General features: G+C 38.0%; 2 protein-coding genes across 20 annotated transcripts in view; one reads left to right on the forward strand and one right to left on the reverse strand.

Annotated features, from left to right (window-relative positions):
* LOC116046212 (protein THEM6-like) overlaps window positions 1-19,760 on the reverse strand; it is a 217,139-nt gene that overhangs the window by 131,584 nt on the left and 65,795 nt on the right. The window lies entirely within an intron of this gene.
* Window positions 801-15,781, forward strand: eef1da (eukaryotic translation elongation factor 1 delta a (guanine nucleotide exchange protein)). 19 transcript variants are annotated; one of them, XM_036005063.1, is made up of 10 exons: window positions 826-918; window positions 1,391-1,412; window positions 2,428-2,463; window positions 5,884-5,998; window positions 6,901-6,972; window positions 10,007-10,085; window positions 11,695-11,783; window positions 12,320-12,520; window positions 12,977-13,171; window positions 15,661-15,781. In XM_036005063.1, exons 3-10 carry the CDS (start codon window positions 2,450-2,452, stop codon window positions 15,697-15,699), a joined length of 804 nt encoding a protein of 267 aa, XP_035860956.1. In that variant the 5' UTR covers window positions 826-918; window positions 1,391-1,412; window positions 2,428-2,449; the 3' UTR covers window positions 15,700-15,781. The 19 variants fall into 19 exon arrangements, with proteins under 19 accessions (XP_035860958.1, XP_031150371.1, XP_031150372.1 ...); XM_031294509.2 differs by lacking the exon at window positions 6,901-6,972 and adding an exon at window positions 7,911-7,967; XM_036005057.1 differs by lacking the exon at window positions 2,428-2,463 and adding an exon at window positions 3,737-4,384 and having other exon boundaries at window positions 832-918.

Consider the following 19,760-nt stretch of genomic DNA (forward strand, 5'->3'; position numbering starts at 1 on the left):
ATATCTCAAACAAATTTACCAAAGCCACACTGAAAACTAGCCAAATTCTGCTAAAATTTAAATTATATAACCTTTACAAACCCAAATAATCTAGTCTGTGTCTTCCGGTCTATATAAAATATCATCAATAATATTCATAGCCTTGCATAGTTTTTATTCAGGTTTTTATTCAGTCTATTTATATTGGCTCGACTAGTCTGCCCCCTGCAGGACAAGAAAGGGAAAAGTATTTGGCTGCACAATGAATTTAAATCTTAAACTTAACATTTTCAATATTTAGCCCAGCTTTATTTTAAAAGATGCCGTCACAGAGGTCCATTTGTCAGACTGGAAAGATGACAAAAGCAACATTGCGTTATTGCTCTAACTAAACAAATAAATTCACAGTTTATGTATTTGACCGGGCCATTATTGTTATAGATTCATTGCTGGGCCCCACAACGGAACGCAGCATATAGGTTTATAGCCATAGACAATAAACATGGATGTATTGACAATAAACTGCATATACAGCCTATCGAAGCATGGACTGTATGACGTAGAATGCTCATAGCTACGATGTTAGCTGACCGGTTCACTTTGAATTCTGGGAAATGAAGTTTTGGCCAAAATGGATCATACCATCCTGAAGGTATACGGTATAAATTATATCGAAAACACGAATGTCTTCTTATTTTCAGGATTCATAGAAAATAACTTGTTCTGTGTGTGTGCCTGTTTGTCATTATATTTGCCATAAACATTAAACAAAAGCGGAAATCATCGATACAGTAGTGGAAAAGCTAACGGCCCTCCGCCCTCTGTCACTGAATAATACAGGCGGTCCGCTAATGCAAATCCTCTTCTATCGTCGGATACAGTCGTTGCAGCACGCAAAGGGACAGCTACTAAGCTATAAAACGTCGAATAAAGCCAAGAGTAAGTGCAGAAGAGTTGTATTTTTATGACCTGGCACATAACAAAAAGTGTATTGTTTGTTAAAAACCCACAAGTATTTTGAATTTAGAGCTTTCAAGCGCCACGTGGTCAAAGGAACTAGCTACAAGTTGCCTGGACTGTCAAAAACTTTTGCTAGACAAGACTGTCAGTGTGAGCAAGCAATAGATAAAGTACAACACGAATTTCTACTTGTATTACTATCACTTTGACTGTGCCATATACCTGATTTGTGACTGGTATTATACATGAGTTCACTTCTTTCTATGATTCTCAAGTGACAAATTGCTTGCGAAATAGTTATTTTTGTCCCCCCCATTTCCATGCCTTGAGATAATTATAGTTTGTATCTATGTAAATTTTCTTCAAACATTTAACAAAAAATAGTCCTGTGGTTGCGTTTGTAGTTTATGAGCATTTTTGTATTGTCTCTTATTTCACTGTTGGGCATTAGCTTTCCATTCCAGTTACCAAAGGTGAGTGTTGATGTTGCAGCTGCTTTTCAGCTGATGCTCTAACACATGCACTGGTTTATTGCTGTTTTATGGTGTAGCGGAAGTATTTTGCACTGAGTTACTAGTTAGTACAACCTAGCTAAAAATAATGCAGACTAATACAGCAGGCCTGTACTAAATCCTACCTTTTATGAAGGTTAAAATGTTTTAATTGAACTGTTTCAGAGAGATGTTAATTCATCTTTATGGTAATTTTGGAGCGTGTAGTTTGTTGTGCTGTTGAACTGTATTGTATATGTTTATGCATTTTACTGAGAGGTGTTTCGTCTACATTTATTGATGCATCTATTTTGACACATCTGTCGATTTTTTTTTTTTTTTGTTGCATAAAATATATTTTTGTCTGTAAAATGGCAGAAAATGGCCATCACAATTCCTGGAACCCAAGATCACATATTCATTTATACTGTTATAAAAAGAGAAAACAGAACATATTTAAAGGTAAGAGGTTAGTATAAGCATTTGTTTGACATTTTTGCTTGAAAAGTGACCCACACAATTAATGTTGTTGATTCATCGACTAATTGTTTCAGCTAATGGAAAAGAAAATATTAGAAACTCCTCTCAGATTAACACAATGTAATTCAACAGCTAAAAACTGCTGCCTCCAAAATGACCTGGTTAAAACACAGCACAGTTCCACATAAAGGTAGGATTTATTACAGGTCTCTTACTGCATTAGTTTAGGCTAGGTGTACCTAACAAAACTGGCAACTTCGAGTGTATATCTGCACTAACAGTGCTATAAATAATGCATTGCTCATGTTTGTAAGTTGTTTTTTGTAAAGTGTTTTTTAATTTTTCCTTTGTATTATGTGGTTAGCTTTTTTATTTTATGCTTGACAATGTAAATGTCTTGGTTGTGATGTAGGTAGTGCTTCTATCAGAAACATTTTGATTGTATACTATGATTTTCAAATATAATTCAAACTTATGTAATTACTTTGAAATATTTAAATATCCCATTCCACAATAGGTAGTGTACATTATCCTCCAGCATGCCAAAACAAAGGTGAGCCAGACACTGTTGCACAGGTTGGGTTTTTGGTTTCACAAGAAGTATTTAATGCATAAACAGTGTTTCCTCATTAATCAGATACTACGTTTTCCCCATTTGTGACAGGGAAACAAAGAATTCTTCATTATAAAAAATAATTGAACTATATAATGCATACCCTTATTAAAACTCTTTAAATCATAAATTAGATTATACACATTTATGAAACATTTTAATATATCCTTCTTTCACATGAAAAATAACTGCTTCAAAAGCCCTTATTAGTCTGCTATACAACTAACGTTACCTACTCCATGACAATAATCTTTCAGTATTTAGGCTACATAGCACAACAAAAACATTTTGTTAAATGTAAATGCAACATTTTCTTATACTGTAAACAAACCACACATGACCACGTCACCCTTTGACCTCTTACACCATATGTCATGCCAGCGTCGTGTCCAGTCAGTGGCTTCTTCTCCAAATCAGCAGTAGCAGCATATGCTAGCGGACTGTTGTCCGAGTCTGTCCCCAATAAAAACAACATAATAATAATAATAATAAAGATTGGCTACTGCCATAGGTGACTGCCTTCAACGAGGCAAATATTGGCTGATACCGATAAATTGATTCATCCCTGAATGGCCTTACTCTAGTTTTGCACCGCACTTGTCATAATCTGTATGTAATTTACCCTGGGTTAAGTTAAAATCGCTTATTAATCATAAAATCAATTAAAAAAATATTTGTACTTCATAGATTTTTTTTTTTGATTTGAAATGAATAATGAGGAAACACTGCAAACATATCCTAACCTAAATGTTGCCCATTCTCACTTTTATGTTATTTTGTGTTAGCCACATTGCACTTTGCATTGTTTGTTTTTGTCTTTGGTTTTTGAAAGTCCAATGTGAGATTGATCAATGAACTGTTATTACTTGTTTGGGGAATGATGTCATATCCTAAAAGCATACAAATAAAACCTTGTGCATTCTCAGTAGATGTATCTATTCTCAGACAGGTTAATGGCATTCTGAACTCTTTTATATATATATATATATATATATATATATAATAAAAAAAAAAAAAATGAATGAATGTAAGCTTTTTGATCAATCCACCGTCTCGTTGCCTGCAAGACCACATTGGCATCACACATCAGCTGTTTATGAGCTTTCTTTGATGCTTCTAACCAGCAAAGTTTCTTTGTGATGCTAACTTCACACTGAACTAATGGCTCTAGCTTCCACCTGTTGCTTCTTTTCTCTCCTCATGAACACTAAAGTGAGTAGAAAAGAGACCCCTTTAATAGAGAAATGGATCAGTCTTGGCCAAACCATCAGCAAGGAGGAGCCCCTCAGCATGCTGTACCAGTGGGGACCTTCAGGCAGGGTAATAATCCCACTATCGGCGGAGATGAAGTCCAGTTTGGGAGGCTGCGGCAACGCACGCGTTTGTCAGAGAGCCACAGCTTTGGGGCTGAAGAGGAGTGGTTGAGCACCTCCATGGAAGCGAGGGGCTCCTACGGTCAAAGTCCCGTCCTCCAGGGCATGCAGGCAGAGGGAATCTTGTACAACTGCAGCACCTATGAGCAGACCGAGAGCAACTACCAACAGCGGCTCGCCTCTAATGGCAACGGGCCGCTGTCATCCTCTCCGAGGAGTCCAAACACCAGAGGCTACATGACCTTCCAGTCTAGACGCAGCCTTGCTCAACAGCAGGATCCGGGGCACCCTGTCACCACCGTGAAGGCCTCTGGTACCCCACACCGTCGGTACAGTAGAGGCCGCAACCGCACCTCCTCTGAGACCGAGCAAGGGGGCAAGGGCAGCAAGGGGCCAACCCAGAGGAAGAGGGGCCTTTCTGAGACGAAAAGCAAGCCCAGATGGGAGAAGTATGGCACATCTCACACAGGGAATGGCAGAGATGTGATGTGTGTTTTCAGTTTATTTAACTTTTATGTTTTTTGTTTATTTTGTTCGTCATGCATTCTGTGTGGCCTTTTTCAGTTATGCTAATAAGCCCAGGCTTAATAATGACATCCCTATATTTTATTTTAAGACATTCACATTATTAAAATGTGGTCGAAAGTAATGGGTAAAAGCTATGAAAGAAAATAGTGGAAAATGATTTAATTTTCACTTATTTCTTTTGTTATCTTTGATGGGCTTTTAAATGAGCCAATGTGTATAATACTTTTTTAAATGCAAGTTTTAGATGAGCCTTTGTTTAGAGTTTTTGGTTTAGGCCACATTTGGACAAATTTAAGCACTCAAGAAAATAAACACAATTTTCATTTAAACAAGGTCAATTCATTGACGCAGCAGGGGTGCCAACACAGGGCTTCAGCAAAACCTCACTCAACTTTTGCCGCAATGCAATATCATCGCAAGGCGCTGCAGTGGCCAGTTGATTATTTGTAATGTTATTGCTGTATTTCTACTATTTATCTTGTGATCATTGTGACTAAAGATAAAAAATATTTCACAGTGATAACTTTCCAGTGTCGTAAAGTCCTGTCTTGGAGTACTATAAAGCGCTCTGCAGTGTTTTGGCATCTGACAAGCCTTTAATTTGTCTTACCTACGCCTGCATCAATTCACCCCCTTGCATTTTTTAAACACAAGTCTGACCTTGTGTCACCAAAGTATTAGTGTACACCATGCCATCATTTACTGACATGTTACAGTGAACTGGGTCTCTTTGATAATCACACAATGAAGTGGACCTCTGCTATCACTAAGGGGGGGTTGTGAACGGTCAGCGACCAACCTTTTGTTCTATAATCCAGACTTTGCAGACCAGGCAACTGTGTTTTAACTGACTGAGGAATGTGTAGATGCCTGTCTGCTGCGCTAACATGTCAGCAGAATAAGAAGGGAGGTGAAGCATATATGCAGTAGTCTTATATCCATTTGTTTTGTTTCTTTTTATTTTACAGAAACTGTTATTCTGCCATTAATTTACTGTGTATATGGTTGAAACTGTCTGCTTTACGCTTTGTTTTGTGTCTCCCTATTTCACCTACAACTCCATCTGTGGCTCTGCATGATATTGTAACGTGTAATATACGGTGTCCTGGTCAAGCATCTAATAATGTTCTGTCACTCATTTCTTGTCACTGATTGTGCTGGCTGTGACGACTAAACGCCTGGTCATGGCTGTTGGTTAGTAGATAAACTGTTGGGTGCAGATCATTGTTTTTTGCATTCTTATTTATAAACCTAGGTGGCTTCGGCACTGTTAAAATCAGCTGCAAACTTACCTAGTCAAACTGGCCTTTGTCTCATGTTTGTAATTTTGTTTGTTTTTATGTTTTATTTTACTGTTTTTATTTCTATTCATTGTTTGGTCTTTTTAACACATTTTACTCTTGTGACTTTCTTCTGTAAAAGGTGCTACATTAAATAATTTACTAACTTCCCCCCTCAGTACCAACATGAGTGGATTGCAGTGCCTCGCCTCAGAGAACATCTGGTTTGACAAACAGCGCTACGATGAGGCGGAGAAGTGCTTCTACGAAGGAGCCAACGGACCCTCTACACAGGTAGAACAAGCAAACATCTTTTAAAAAAAAAAAAAAAAAAAATAGCTTTTCAACTTCTTTTTGAAAGCCTGTTTTTATGTAGCCCAAAAGCAAAACTGTTGTTTTTTGTAGTCAGGACCTTGTTTAATGTGCATCAACCTGATCATTCTTAGAAATGACTTTTTTTCTTTACACAACCTTTATTTCCAATCCTTCTCTTGTCTCTTGCTGCTATCTTTTGAAGTTCCTTCGTCTTGTGGCTGACACATACTCAGCTCATGCTGCCCTGTCAATCACTGGCCTGTTAAGTCGCTCGATTTAGAAGTGGCTTGTCCTTGTGAGAGGGGTCAGGTGGTTTGGCAGCTGCCTCTGCCTCCCAGTCTGTGCAGGACAGTAGAGAGTTTCTGCATAAGCCTGGGAAATAATGTAGATTGGAGAATGATCGCTCCTGTGTCTTTTTTAAAGGGTTGTTTCACCCAAAACTCAGAATGCTATATGGCTTCGCCTTACCCTTTGTGATTTCAAGCAATGCAGGTAGTTTTGGTTTTATGTTCTGAGTTTTTCAGAGATGCTCCTCTACTGCTGCCCAAATACAAAGAGTGAAATATGTCAGAAACAATGTCCTGAAATGATTCACATTTCAGTATAACGTGTACTGAAGTAGGAAAATGACAGCTGCACCATCCTGGGTTTGTGTTACCCTCGTGCCTCCTGCCAAAATGTGTGTAATCTTTTATATTTTATCATGAGGCACAACATTTGCATGTAGCTCACATTTATTTGCTCCTTGCTTACATTTTTTTAATTGAGTCATCCTAAATGTTTGCTGTATGGTCCATCCTGCTTTTGTCTGTTTTGCATGCTGCTTTCTGTCTTTTTCACTGCTCCCGCTTCATCACTGCTTTACCCACATGTACCTGGAGGGGAAAGAAGTTAATGCCATCCTGCAGGACATTGCTAAATCCCGACAGAATATTCTTCAGTCACTAAACGGAGTGAGTACTGTGCTACAAATGAGCCTCAGGCACACCCCCAGTAGTGGCAGGACTGTACTCACTAATGTCCGTGTACCAGCCCTAAAACAGGAAAACATCTGTTTAATTTAGAAATTGTGATTATAGTATAGACAGCAAGTTAAGGGACATTTTAGCCATATTTCATTCCCAGAAAACCTTTGGCCTGCACTTTACAAGAAAAGTGCTTCATGCATGCTACAGTTTCTGTTAAGAGACACACTGTTAGACACATTCTCCCTCTCTCCTCTGCTTGCTTCTCCTATAATCTCCATTGCAATCTGTCAGTAAGTTGCGTATCTGTTTGTCTTTACATCAATGCTGCAATGTTAGCAGTAAAAGTGTGGTTATACTATATATTATTTTGTACGCGTTCAAAGGAAAAATTTGCTTTGTCTCTGGTTGTATTGATTACTGGCACGTAGAAATATGCATTCAGTGTGAAAGGCCAGGTGCACGATCAGGCACTTATTTACACGACACTTGCGCAGGTGGTGTGTTCCCAGTGTAAGCAAAAAGAGCTACTGTATTGCTTACAACCAACTTGGAGCTTGTTTGCTGGAAACGGCTGCCTTGAAGGGGTCAATGAGTAAAACACAGTGGTTTCACAGACTTAAACATGTGCTATAATGGTTTAAATAGTTCTGTAGAGCTGCTGGATTGGTTTATATTTCCCATTTTGGCACTACTAGTGACTTTTTAACTGTCATTTGATATGGTTGTGATATAAAAAGTTGATTTAATGCAATTTTAAAATGTTTCATCCCATTTCTCAGAATATTGACTTTATTTTCTGTTACTGACAGCTCTGATGCATGTGTAGCATCCAAGTTTCTTCCTACAACCAGTTTTTCCTTTTTTTCTTCTGGTTCCCCCGCCCCCCCTCCCCTTACTTTCACCCTTTACATTGCCGGGTGCAGGTGAAAACTTCTCTGCAGCAGCCCAAGGGGCGCCAGCAGAAACGGCAGCACAGAAATGTAAGTCTTCCGCATCCGGTTTTGCTGCTCAGGCCTGGGAGCGCTGCATGGCTGAGACAGACAGCCTGGTGCACTGGCTGTGTCTGCTGCTGCCTGGTGTGGAGTGTGCTACTGTTATCACAGCACTAAGATGTCTCCTCCTGAACCACCATCTTATCATCTTGCATCTTTTTCTTTTCTTTTTTTTAAGCTTCATACACTACAACACAACGGATTCAGAATTTGGGGGTGGAAATTATAATAACCTGGATGATTGTTTAATATTGTGATAATTATTAATGTTCTATCTTGAAAGCAAAATTCTTATATACAGTGAGTTGCCTTTTCATATAAATTCTGAATCAAGTAATCAATTATCCATGAAACTTTAACTAGTTTGACATTGTGGGAAATACAATTACTTTATTCACATTGTTGCCGAGAGTTAGAAGAGTCAGAAGAGTCAATATCAAGATCAATACAACTTATATCTGTGAGTCCAAAGACTGGAAACAGGTAAACCGCTAGCCTGACTCTGTCTAAAGATGTATATAAAGAAAAATTACCTACCTGCCAGCACGTCCTCTAATTAACGTTTTATCTTGTTACTCTATTCGATACAAATACTAAAGTGGCATGTTTTGTTTTTGATTGGTATGGATCTTCTCATCTCTTTGCAGGAAAGCAAATAAGTTTTCCCGAAATGTCAAACTATTCCCTTTTTAAATGAAGTTTACCTGCATGCTGTCGTAAACATTAAATCCTCTCTTTATTGGGGATCGAGGGAGTGCATTTTAACATCAGCATTGTGTGTGTGCAGTGTATCCAAATCATTGTTGTGTAATGGATAGAGGTGTGGCGAGATTAAACGTGACGAGATTTCTCTTCGAGGTAAAAGTGTCTCGCGATATCAGTACAGCAGCAGCCTTGAAATTACCATTGAAATTCCCCCGGCCGTTCTCCAAAGTTTACTCTGTTTACTTTTGCAAAGCGATAGTGGGGGGGGAAAAACTGCCTGTAAAACCCATGGATGTATTAAGAGAAGTTAGAACGTTATCTCTCTCTCTCTCTCTCTCTCTCTCTCTCTCTCTCTCTCTCTCTCTCTCCCTCTCTCCCTCTCTCTCTCTCTCTCTCTCTCTCTCTCTCTCTCTCTCTCTCTCTCTCTCTCTTCCCCCCCCCCCCCTCCCTCCCTCTCTCTTGTCTGAGACACACACGTCCGCAGCGTGCAGTTCACGGTGGCACTCTCTTTCTCTGTTAAAATGAGTTGGGAAGCGGACAGCAAAACCTAACTTTACTTTTAATGACATTAAATAAAGAGAAATGTTCTCTTTGTCCTATAATGGTCATAAATCAATACTAGAGTAGCCTCCATTGTTTAGTGCTGCAATTAATAAAATGCAGAGGAGAAAATAGCATCTGTCTTCACAAAATCATCTGAGTGTTTGATGGTAATTTATTTGTGCTTTAGAACGTAATCAATGTGAAACTATAGTAAAATAAGCTTATTTCTCTCTGTCTACTGTACAATGACAAATTCAAGTATAAAACAACTGGTCTCAACTACTGCCAGAAAACACTTATGTTATGTTGTAACCTTGGTTCTCTGAGTGAAGACTCTCTCTCCACCATACATATGGAATAAGTAAGTGTAACTGTTAGTTATACAGGAGAGTAACCAGTCATTTGAGTTTATGGCCTTTCAGTGCTCGGTTTTCATTTTGTGACTTTCGTTTGAATAAAGGACTATTTTTCCAGTCTTATTTCTTCATTGAAGTTTTCTGTAAAGTGTAGTGTTAAAATCTCGTCTCGATCTCGTGAACCCAATCTTGTGTCTTGTCTCGTGAGCTAGGTGTCTCGTCACACCCATAGTAATAGATATTTTAGCCTTGCATGGGTTTCTTTTTAAACCTCACCACGTTGACTTTTTTTTGCTTGCTTCTTCTCTTCAGGCTTGGATTGGCTCTCAACCTGGATAAGAATGCTGCTTTTGCATTGTCACCATTTGAGCCCTGACCTGCAACATGACATTTGCTAATTAATTTGTGTTTATCTCTCCACAGTCATCCTCACATGCAGGAGACCAGGAGCTGGTTTCGCGCATGAAGAGCATGGAACTGGAGAACCAAACTCTGCACAAAGGTATGTGTGTGAGTTTTGTGATGTCTTCCTGAGCTTTTTGCTTACTTGTTATACAGTATCCATTAGGGCTTAAAATAAAATCCCCTTTAAATAAATGGGTCTTTCAACAAGACAATGACCCAAAACACACCAGTAAGCGAGCAAAGTCTTGGTTCCAGACTAACAAGATTGATGTTATGGAGTGGCCAGCCCAATCCCCAGACCTCAATCCCATAGAAAACTTGTGGGGTGACATCAAAAATGCTGTTTCTGAGGCAAAACCCAGTAATGCAGAGGCATTGTGGAATGTAGTTCAATCGTCCTGGGCTGGAATACCTGTTCACAGGTGCCAGAAGTTGGTTGACTCCATGCAACACAGATGTGAAGCAGTTCTCAGAAATAAAGGTTATGCAACTAAATATTAGTGCAGTGATACAAAGTAAAGCAAACCCTTGAGACATTTTTCAGTTCATACAGTAAATGTTTGAGATTGTGAAGAAAAATGCAAATACTGCTATTTTTTTGAACAGCCTAATATTCTCCTTTTTCTTCACTTTCTGTAAAGGTATAACACCAACTTGATCAATTTTGATCATGTTTTGATTTGGAATTGAATGTGCAGTGTTCCCAATGCATTGATATTATGGAATTAAAAGCTATTCTAAGGATTTTGAGCATTATTCACTTTTTTTTTTTAAACACTGCTATTATTCTGAACACAACTGTATATTGGTTTGAGTGTTTTCCCTCCCTACAAAATTAAATAATTATGCTATATATTCAACAAATTATATAATTATGCTATATATTCAACAAATTATATAATTATGCTATATATTCAACAACAACAAAACAGATGCATGAGATAAAGCTGTTTTCACACATACATGTAATTCACTTCTCGTTCCTCACTTAAAAGTTAAATTAATTTTAACTGAAGTCGCGCAACCTTGGCCCTATTTTCACCTGTTGCTGAGTAATGTGCCATGGTCTCGTGATGTTCCTTCGTAGTAACTAGCGGTAAAAAAGTCAAAAAAGCGGTAATCCGTGCTACAAAGCGACGGTTACTAGTTGTTTAAGCCGCTACTGACCTCCGTCACAGCCTGGACGTATCAGCGGCAGTTAGTAGATGTGTTGAGCTGCAACGGAGTTCCTCAACACCGGCTCCGGTGCTCCACATGGTGCTCTGTCAGGTCAGCTGTAGTTGGTGGTTCAGCTATCCGAGAATAGGTGACTGTGAGCCGTGTACAGAGCACCGCGAGCTGCCGGTCATTTCGGCGGAGATTACGGTTAAGTAAGTAATGAAACGACTAGTTAAGAAAAGAACTAATATATTATTATTATTATTATTATTATTATTATTATTATTATTATTATTATATATTATTATATAGTCCCTGTCGCTGCCATGTTGTTTGTGTATCTCTATGGCAAATGCGCGGGGGGAGGGCTGAGCTCATTCAGAACTACTGGAGCCCAGAGGGGAGCGTCGGCGGATGTTAAGGAGACAACCGATTTTCATTTAAACAAGTCAACGTTAACTACACATTCGAGTTAATCGATAAAATCGATTTCTCGCCCAGCCCTAGTATTCATACTTCATTTTCTTATAATTGTGTTTGCTTGTTAGTGGTGGTGGAGATGAGAGCAGCCCTGCAGAAGCTGGAGTCCAGAGTGGCTATGCTGGAAAAGAGCCCAGCAGCTGTCCCATGTGCTAAGGTAGATATACGCAGGGTTTTTATTTATTTTTTTTTTTTTTAGATACATATGTTCTCTGTATTTATAAAACTACTGTCTGAAAGAGGCAAGACAGCCTTGTCTCTGGAACAATTAGAAATATGATATAAATTAAATTAATATAATGAAAATTGACATAATGTATTCTACTTTGTTATGTGTTCAGACTCAATTGAAAGAACACCTCATTTACAGATGCAAAACAGTTTAGTATTGTATTATTTGTTTTTCTTTTCTCGTATTGCAAGTTTCCTTATTCGATTATCTGCTTTTATTGTTTGCTTTGTCTTGTTATTTGTTATACTGTACTCAATTAAATTGTCTTGTATTGGGGAGTACTTTGTATAAGCCCTTTGGCTTCTTTCCTCCCCTGCACATATCTATTGATCCTATTATCGTATCATGTTTTAATTGTTTGAACAAATGGTTGAAGGAAAAAAGATAAGGCTTTATTGGAAAAAGCCTTCTCGAGCAGATCTTCACAGATATTTCCTGTCCTTTTCCATTGTTGTGACCAGTCTGCTCCAGTCAAGGCTGCTCCAGTCAAGCCGGTAAAGGTGGAAAACGGGGATGACGATGACATTGACTTGTTCGGCAGTGATGAGGACGACGAGGAGGCAGCGCGCCTTAAGCAGGAGCGCGTTGATGCCTATGCAGCCAAGAAGTCCAAGAAACCTGCCCTCATTGCCAAGTCATCTATCCTGTTGGACGTCAAGCCCGTACGTGTCCTCTTAAACTGTATCATGTTGCACATTAAAATGCTAGTTCCATTGTAGTTTTGTTCTCATACAGGGAACCTACGGTTGTGGAAAATGTAAAATCAGGAAATCTAGTTTGTACAATGATTCTTGATTGAATGATTTTCTTGTTTTGGATAAAAGGTGAAGAAAAAACATGGTTTGGGTTTAATCTCCTTTTTAAATTAATTTCCACTTAATTTATCTACTTAAATATTTTTAAATAATTTAGCCAGAATGAAATGATGCATTGCAAACAATGCATCCAATGCATTTATTAGCTCAATTGTCAAACAAAATAAGTTAAACATGCATGTAGTCAAAATTAGTATGCTGTGTCAATCAACATATGTTGAAAGTTTTGCTGCAAAATGTCTTATTATAACTGTCTGGTTAAATATTGTTCGGTGTGTCCCCCTCCTCCATGTGTTCCCTTAGTGGGATGATGAGACTGATATGGTGAAGCTGGAGGAGTGTGTGCGCTCAGTGCAGATGGACGGGCTCCTATGGGGAGCATCCAAACTGGTGCCAGTTGGCTACGGCATCAAGAAGCTGCAGATCAACTGCGTGGTTGAGGATGACAAAGTTGGCACAGACATTCTGGAGGAGGAGATCACCAAGTTTGAGGACTATGTAAGTAACAACCACTGTGATGTAATTTGTTCACCCTAATAACACGTTTTTTCTCTTACCTTGAGTTGTATCTAGCCATGTAGATAGCTTTGATTTCATCTAAGGTTTTAAGACCTCTGTGTTATGCATCTCTGCCTCCACCCTGATACTATGTTGATGAATGGAATTTAATTTTTGGCGCTCACAGGATTGAATAAAATTGCAGTACAAGATTTAACAGCAAAATTGGTTTCCAGAATTTGTGTCAGTCATTTTAAGAAATTACTTAATTTGAGAACATGTCTAGCTACCTCAGTAACCTGGTTATTGTAAATTGGTATATACAGGCAGCAGGTCAGTAATTAAATTATCCTAAGGTTATTTTGGAAGCATGGCATAATTATTTTAATTGTAGTAGTTAGAAGTAGAAAGAAGACGGTGCTTGACTTGTTCAATTGTGGAAACTGATTTTTATTTTTAGAGGCTGCTTTGTGTTTGTTTCAGTTTAAGTCTAACTTTGGATGGAATTATTTAGAAGACAAGAGCCCATTGCTACATTCTGATCTGTTTCCATCCAGCCTCCTCGCTGTCACGGCATTACTTTCCCTGTCCAAAGTCTTTGTCCTGCACATGCATAATTGTAAAAAGCTGAAAATAAACTCTTATAAATGACCAAGAAATAGGCATCCTCCAGACGAAATTTAGCTGGGGAAACAAGACTTCTAAATCCCATGATGTTTAAAGCTACATTGTGTAAGAATTACTCCCATCTAGGTTTGAGATCATATATCACAATCAACTCGCTCTCGCCACGCAGCATTGCAGCTACGGTAGCCTTCACGCTTCAAAAAGCGAAGGCGTACAAAAGGCCGTCTATCAGCCGTGGTGGTTGTTCATGGATGAGTTCATGTCGGAGAGTGGCGCGGACGCGCGCTTCACTCCACGAGCGGGCACGCGCACCACCCGAAAGAAAGGAGAGAGAAAGAAAAGTGACTGCAGCGTCCAAAGTAGCTCCAATGTTCACTCTTTTTTTCTGATGACGCCGGTCTCTTGCTCTTTTCAATATCCGTTTTCTTTTTCTGGGTGAAGAAGAAGACTCCTGTTCCTTAAATTTGGATTTTGAATACGTGTGGTCCTCCATGTTTCCTTCTTCAAACTTGCCAGGGCCGGGAAGCTACGATACCCATTAGCAGCATTAGCAGCAGCTGTGAGTCGGAAACGCGAAAGGCGGAGCAGTATAGCTTGTATGTCCCTTACTGGCAAGCGCAAATGTAATATTCCAAGCTAATAGGAATACTTGAAATTGATGGTGGTGGTCAGTATTCATAAAAAAAGGACAAGTTTGTGAAGGGCAATACAGATTCTGATAATGAACAACTACAAACGTTACACACTGGGGCTTTAAGAAAGCCGACTGTAGCCATGTCATGAATTGCTTTTACGTACATTTCACAGGCCTCAAACACTCTTCATTGACACTAAATGGATCATGAATTGTGCCTATGGTAAATGTTGATAGTGTATTTTGTGGACTCTCTAAAGTAACAGATAAAGACATGTTGCTGCTGAATTTATTTTAAAGGTAATTTTCTAACAAAGTGAGCACCACAGATGAATTTCCATTTTCTTCTGCTGTATTGGGATAGAGGCAGAAATGTCTTCAAGGGGAACTATTCTATAGCATTTTCAGGTTCATAATTGTATTTTGTGTTTGTACTAGAACATGTTTACATGCTTTAATGTTCGAAAAACATTCCTCATACTGCCCATGGCTGGGGAGAATTCAACATTGTCAGCAAAGATTACATCTTTTACTGTCGTTAGCATGTAGCTGTAACACGCGACAATCAATAAAAAAACAAAACGGACCAGTAGTTCCTGCCTGGAGCAGATGACCAATCATAGAAGGCCGGCTTGGAGTTGCGTAACAATTAGCCAACAGTAGAAAAAAACTGTTGAAACCGGAGCGTTTTTAGAACAGTTGGAAATCTGAACCTTTTAGCTCACAGGGGTTTCTCTAAAATACTTTCACCTCAATATCTGAAGTTTTGGCTACGTGTAACATGAAAATCTGACCTAACATTGTACATACGACAGTAAACACAAAAAAGCATAATGTCCACTTTAAACCCTTACCAGATTACATAACATGATCTGCATTATTGGATAGTATTACAGGCAAGCCTTTTGTGATTTGGGTAAACCAAACCTTGAATAACTCAAAGAACATACATTTCTCTCTGGGATAAATAGTGGAGTTCAAAGTCCCAAAAGATTTTTTTTATCTTCTTAGTAAATATGCTCTTTCACTTTCTGGTGGAGAGTTTCAGGAAATTGATACCACTCCAATGTCTGTTCATTAAGTACAAGGCTGCAGCGTTAGTTTAGCACAAAAACTGGAGGCAGGCCATATCCACCTACTAGCACCAGGGTTGTGCGTCTATTTCTTTCTTGTCTTAATCTCCATCACTTAAATGCTTTATTGTTGATTTACTTTTCTTATTTTGCAGATCCAGAGTGTAGATGTTGCTGCCTTCAATAAGATCTAAGCTCCATCAGCTGTTTACCTGGTCAACCAAAGTGTTGCTGCTGCTCCAGTTTGCACGGTTATTAAAAAGTTTTGAGCACAAACCTCTGTCTCCGTTTCATTACTATTCTTTGTAAAACATTTTACATGGAGTGCAGTCATCTTTACATGTTAAGGGAACACCGTCTCAGAGTAGAGCTTAAACCCACCCAAAATCCTGGGTGATAAAGGCTGGGTGAATGTACTGTCTGGCAACTAGTGGCACCTTGCGAGTGTCACGGAAATTAAACACTGTCATCAATACTGGTGCCTTTTTAGCTAAAGTAAGCAATTGCGGTGCACAACTCTACAGTTTTAACAGGACCTTTAATCATATGGTGGCTCCCTAAATTGGCACTTGTGGTTGTCAAAACTTTAAAACCACTGGTATGGCATTGCGTGAAACATTTAATGATTTAGTAAGTAATGAAAAATGTTGAGTCATGGTATTGTTAAAAAAAGTCAGTATAGTATGTGTGACGACCCTTCCCAATCTGCCTGCCTGTCATGTTCTGCTCCTTTGTCTGCAGGTACTGGGAGTGGGTGGGGAGGTGGAGTTGGGAGGGTCGTCTGTACCTGGCCATCTGGGCGTGGCTTGCGGAAGGCATAAAAGACTGCCCTCCTGGGAGTCTCACTCTCTCTCAGCTGGTCCTACTGCATCCATTCACCATTTTGTTCTTTGTTTGGTTTGTTGCACCTTACAACACACATCACACCATACATTCACTCATCCACACATGGCAAACACGACTGTCTACTACATTTACACACCCCACTATTGTATTTATGTTGAGTTAATTTGTGTTATTAGTCTACTTAGTTAAATAAACTACTTTTTGACTAATTTATCTGTGTGTGACCTCCCTTTTGTTGCCGGTCTTGAGCCAGACGGTAACATATGTCATAAAATGTTCATAAATGTCAGTGTCATGAAGTCCTAGTATGTCATCAAAAGTACAAAGTCATATCATAAAAATGTTTAAGTCATAGTATGTGATAGTCCTAGTATAGTATGTCAAAAATTTTAAAAAGGCAGTATATTTGTCATGTTTGTCATAACAAAAATTATTAAAAAAAAAGTAATTTTCTGTCAAATGCCATGCAAAGTCATAGTCTGTCATATAAATGTAAAAAAAAAAAAAGTCAGTATAGTATGCCATAAAAAGTCATAGTATAGTGTCATAAAAAAGGTCATAGTATGGTATGTCAAAGTTGTTTTTTAAAGACACGACATTTTAGGCCTTCATCTATATACTGTAGGCAGCTGAAGACATGAAAGGGGGGAGAGAGGGGGAATGACATGCAGCAAAGGGCCGCAGGCTGGAGCTGAATCCGCGGCCACTGCACTGAGGAGCAAACCTCCACACATGGGTGCCTGCTCCACCAGGTGAGCTAGCCAGGCACCCAGCATTTCATTAAACATTTAATAAAGAATGCCATAATATATCATGTCATTAAAAAAATGGCATAGTCATAGTATGTCAAAAAAGAGGTATGTCACACAAGTCATAAAGTGATAGTATGTCATAAAAAATTCATAGTATAGTATGTCATAAAACATGGGATAGTATAAAAATGTAATATATAGTATGGCATACAATGTTATAAAAAGTCATAGTGTGTCATAAATGTCAAAAGTCAAAGCACAGAAATGGGATAGCAAAGTATGCCATAAAAATGTCAAAATGATAGTACATAAAAAAGTCGTTAAAAGTCATATTATAGTACATCATAAATAATGGGACAGTATAGTATGCCATGAATGTGCCATAAACATGTCATAGTATAGTGCAGGCGTGGCGAACCTGTGGCTCTTGAGCCGTATGCGGCTCTTTGCCTGCTCCTGTGAGGCTCTTACTGTGTGGCTGGGGGCTGTGTCATTGGTTGATTGTTGTCTTTAACTTTTCTGAAACATAGAGTATTTCAGATAAGTAAAAAAAAAAAAACACATTTGAATGCATCTGCCAATACTGCCAATACATTTGCCAATTATTTTAAAATGGAAAATAATGCAGCAGAGTTTTGAGGACAGATTCTGCAACCTGAGGAAAAACAGCGGCCACAGATCACCTTCCTCGTTAACCCTTTCACTGCTGAATCCGATTGTTTGAAAGCCCCTTTAGTGACAAATGAGTGAGAGAGTTGCTTCGAGTGGCCACAACCGAGTTCAAGCAAGACCTGAAAAGGATTGTGGATAACAAAGACTGTCAGGTTTCCCACTGAGTCAATCTAAGTGAGCAAAAAAAACTATGAAAACTGCTATGTATTATGACTGTCATCAGATCTGGAAGACACTGTTGCGGTTGTAGTGTGGACGTGCATGTGTTGTGTGGCTTTTTGCTATGGTGCGTTTTTTTTTGTGGCTCTTTATACCTAACTGGTTGGCCACCCCTGGTATAGTGTCATAAAGACGTCATTGTATAGTATGCAATGAAGATGTCAGAAAAAGTCATAGTATATAGTATGTTATAAAAATGTCACAAGTCATAGCATAGTATGTTATAAAAAATGGGATAGTAAAAGTCATACAAAAAGTCATGGTATAGTATGTTGAAAAAAGTCTTAGTATAGTTTGTCATAAAAAGTCAGTATAGTATGTCAAAAAAAGTCATATCATTAACATTACTGAAGACAAAAAGTCATAGTATAGTTGTCATAAAAAAGTCATAATACAGTATGTTGACAAAAGTCATAGTATAGCATGTCGAAAACAAATCACAGTACAGTATGTCAGAAAAGTCATATAAAGTCATAGTATAGTATGTCGAAAAAAAAGTCATTGTACGTAGAAAACTGATAAAAAAAGTCGTATAATAGTATGTCGGAAAAAAGTCATAGACACACAACGGAATAATGGATTGGTTCTGAGTTGTATATGTCGTTAACATTACTGAAGACAAAAAGTCATAGTAGAGTATGTCATAAAAAGTCAAAAAAGTCATAGTATAGTATGTTGAAAAAAGTCAAAAAAAAGTGATACTATAATATGTCGGAAAAAAGTCATAGTATAGTATGTCGAAAAGTGATAAAAAGTCATATTGTAGTATGTCATAAAAAAGTCATAGTATAGTATGTCGAAAAAAATCATAGTATGTCGAATAAAAGTCATAGTATAGTATGTTGGAAAAAAAGTCATAAAAAGTAATAGTGTAGTATGTTGAAAAAGGGTCATAGTATAGTATGTTGAAAAAAAAGTCATAAAATAGTCATAGTATAGTGTGTTGAGAAAAATCATAATATAGTATGTCGAAAAAAGTCATAGTATAGTATGTCGAAAACAGTCATACAAGTAATAAAAAAGTCATAAAATTCATAGTATAGTATGTTGAAAGAATTCATTGTATTGTATGTCGAAAAAAGTCATAAAAAGTCATAGTATAGTATGTTGAAAAAAAATCATAGTATAGTATGTCAAAAACAGTCATACGAGTAATAAAAAAGTCACTATAGTATGCCGAAAAAAAGTCATAAAAAAGTCATAGTATAGTATGTCGAAAAGTCATAAAAAGTCATAGTATAGTATAGTATGTCGAAAAAAATCATAGTATAGTATGTCGAAAAAACTCATATAATAGTATGTCGAAAAAAGGTCATCGTATAGTATGTTGAAAAAGTCATAGTACAGTCATGGCCAAAAGTGTTGGCACCCCTGAAATTTTTCCAGAAAATCAAGTATTTCTCACAGAAAAGTATTGCATTAACACATGTTTTGCTATACACATGTTTATTCCCTTTGTGTGTATTGGAACAAAACAAAAAAAAAGAAGGAAAAAAAGCAAATTTGACATAATTGCACACAAAACTCCAAAAATGGGCTGGACAAAATTATTGGCACCCTTAACTTAATATTTGGTTGCACACCCTTTGGAAAAAATAACTGAAATCATTCGCTTCCTATAACCATCAATAAGCTTCTTACACCTCTCACCCGGAATTTTGGACCACTCTTCCTTTGCAAACTGCTCCAGGTCTTTCATATTGAAAGGGTGCCTTTTCCCAACAGCAATTTTAAGATCTCTCCACAGGTGTTCAATGGGATTTAGA

Source organism: Sander lucioperca, chromosome 9 (assembly GCF_008315115.2).
Source record: "Sander lucioperca isolate FBNREF2018 chromosome 9, SLUC_FBN_1.2, whole genome shotgun sequence".
Taxonomy (NCBI): Eukaryota; Metazoa; Chordata; class Actinopteri; order Perciformes; family Percidae; genus Sander; species Sander lucioperca.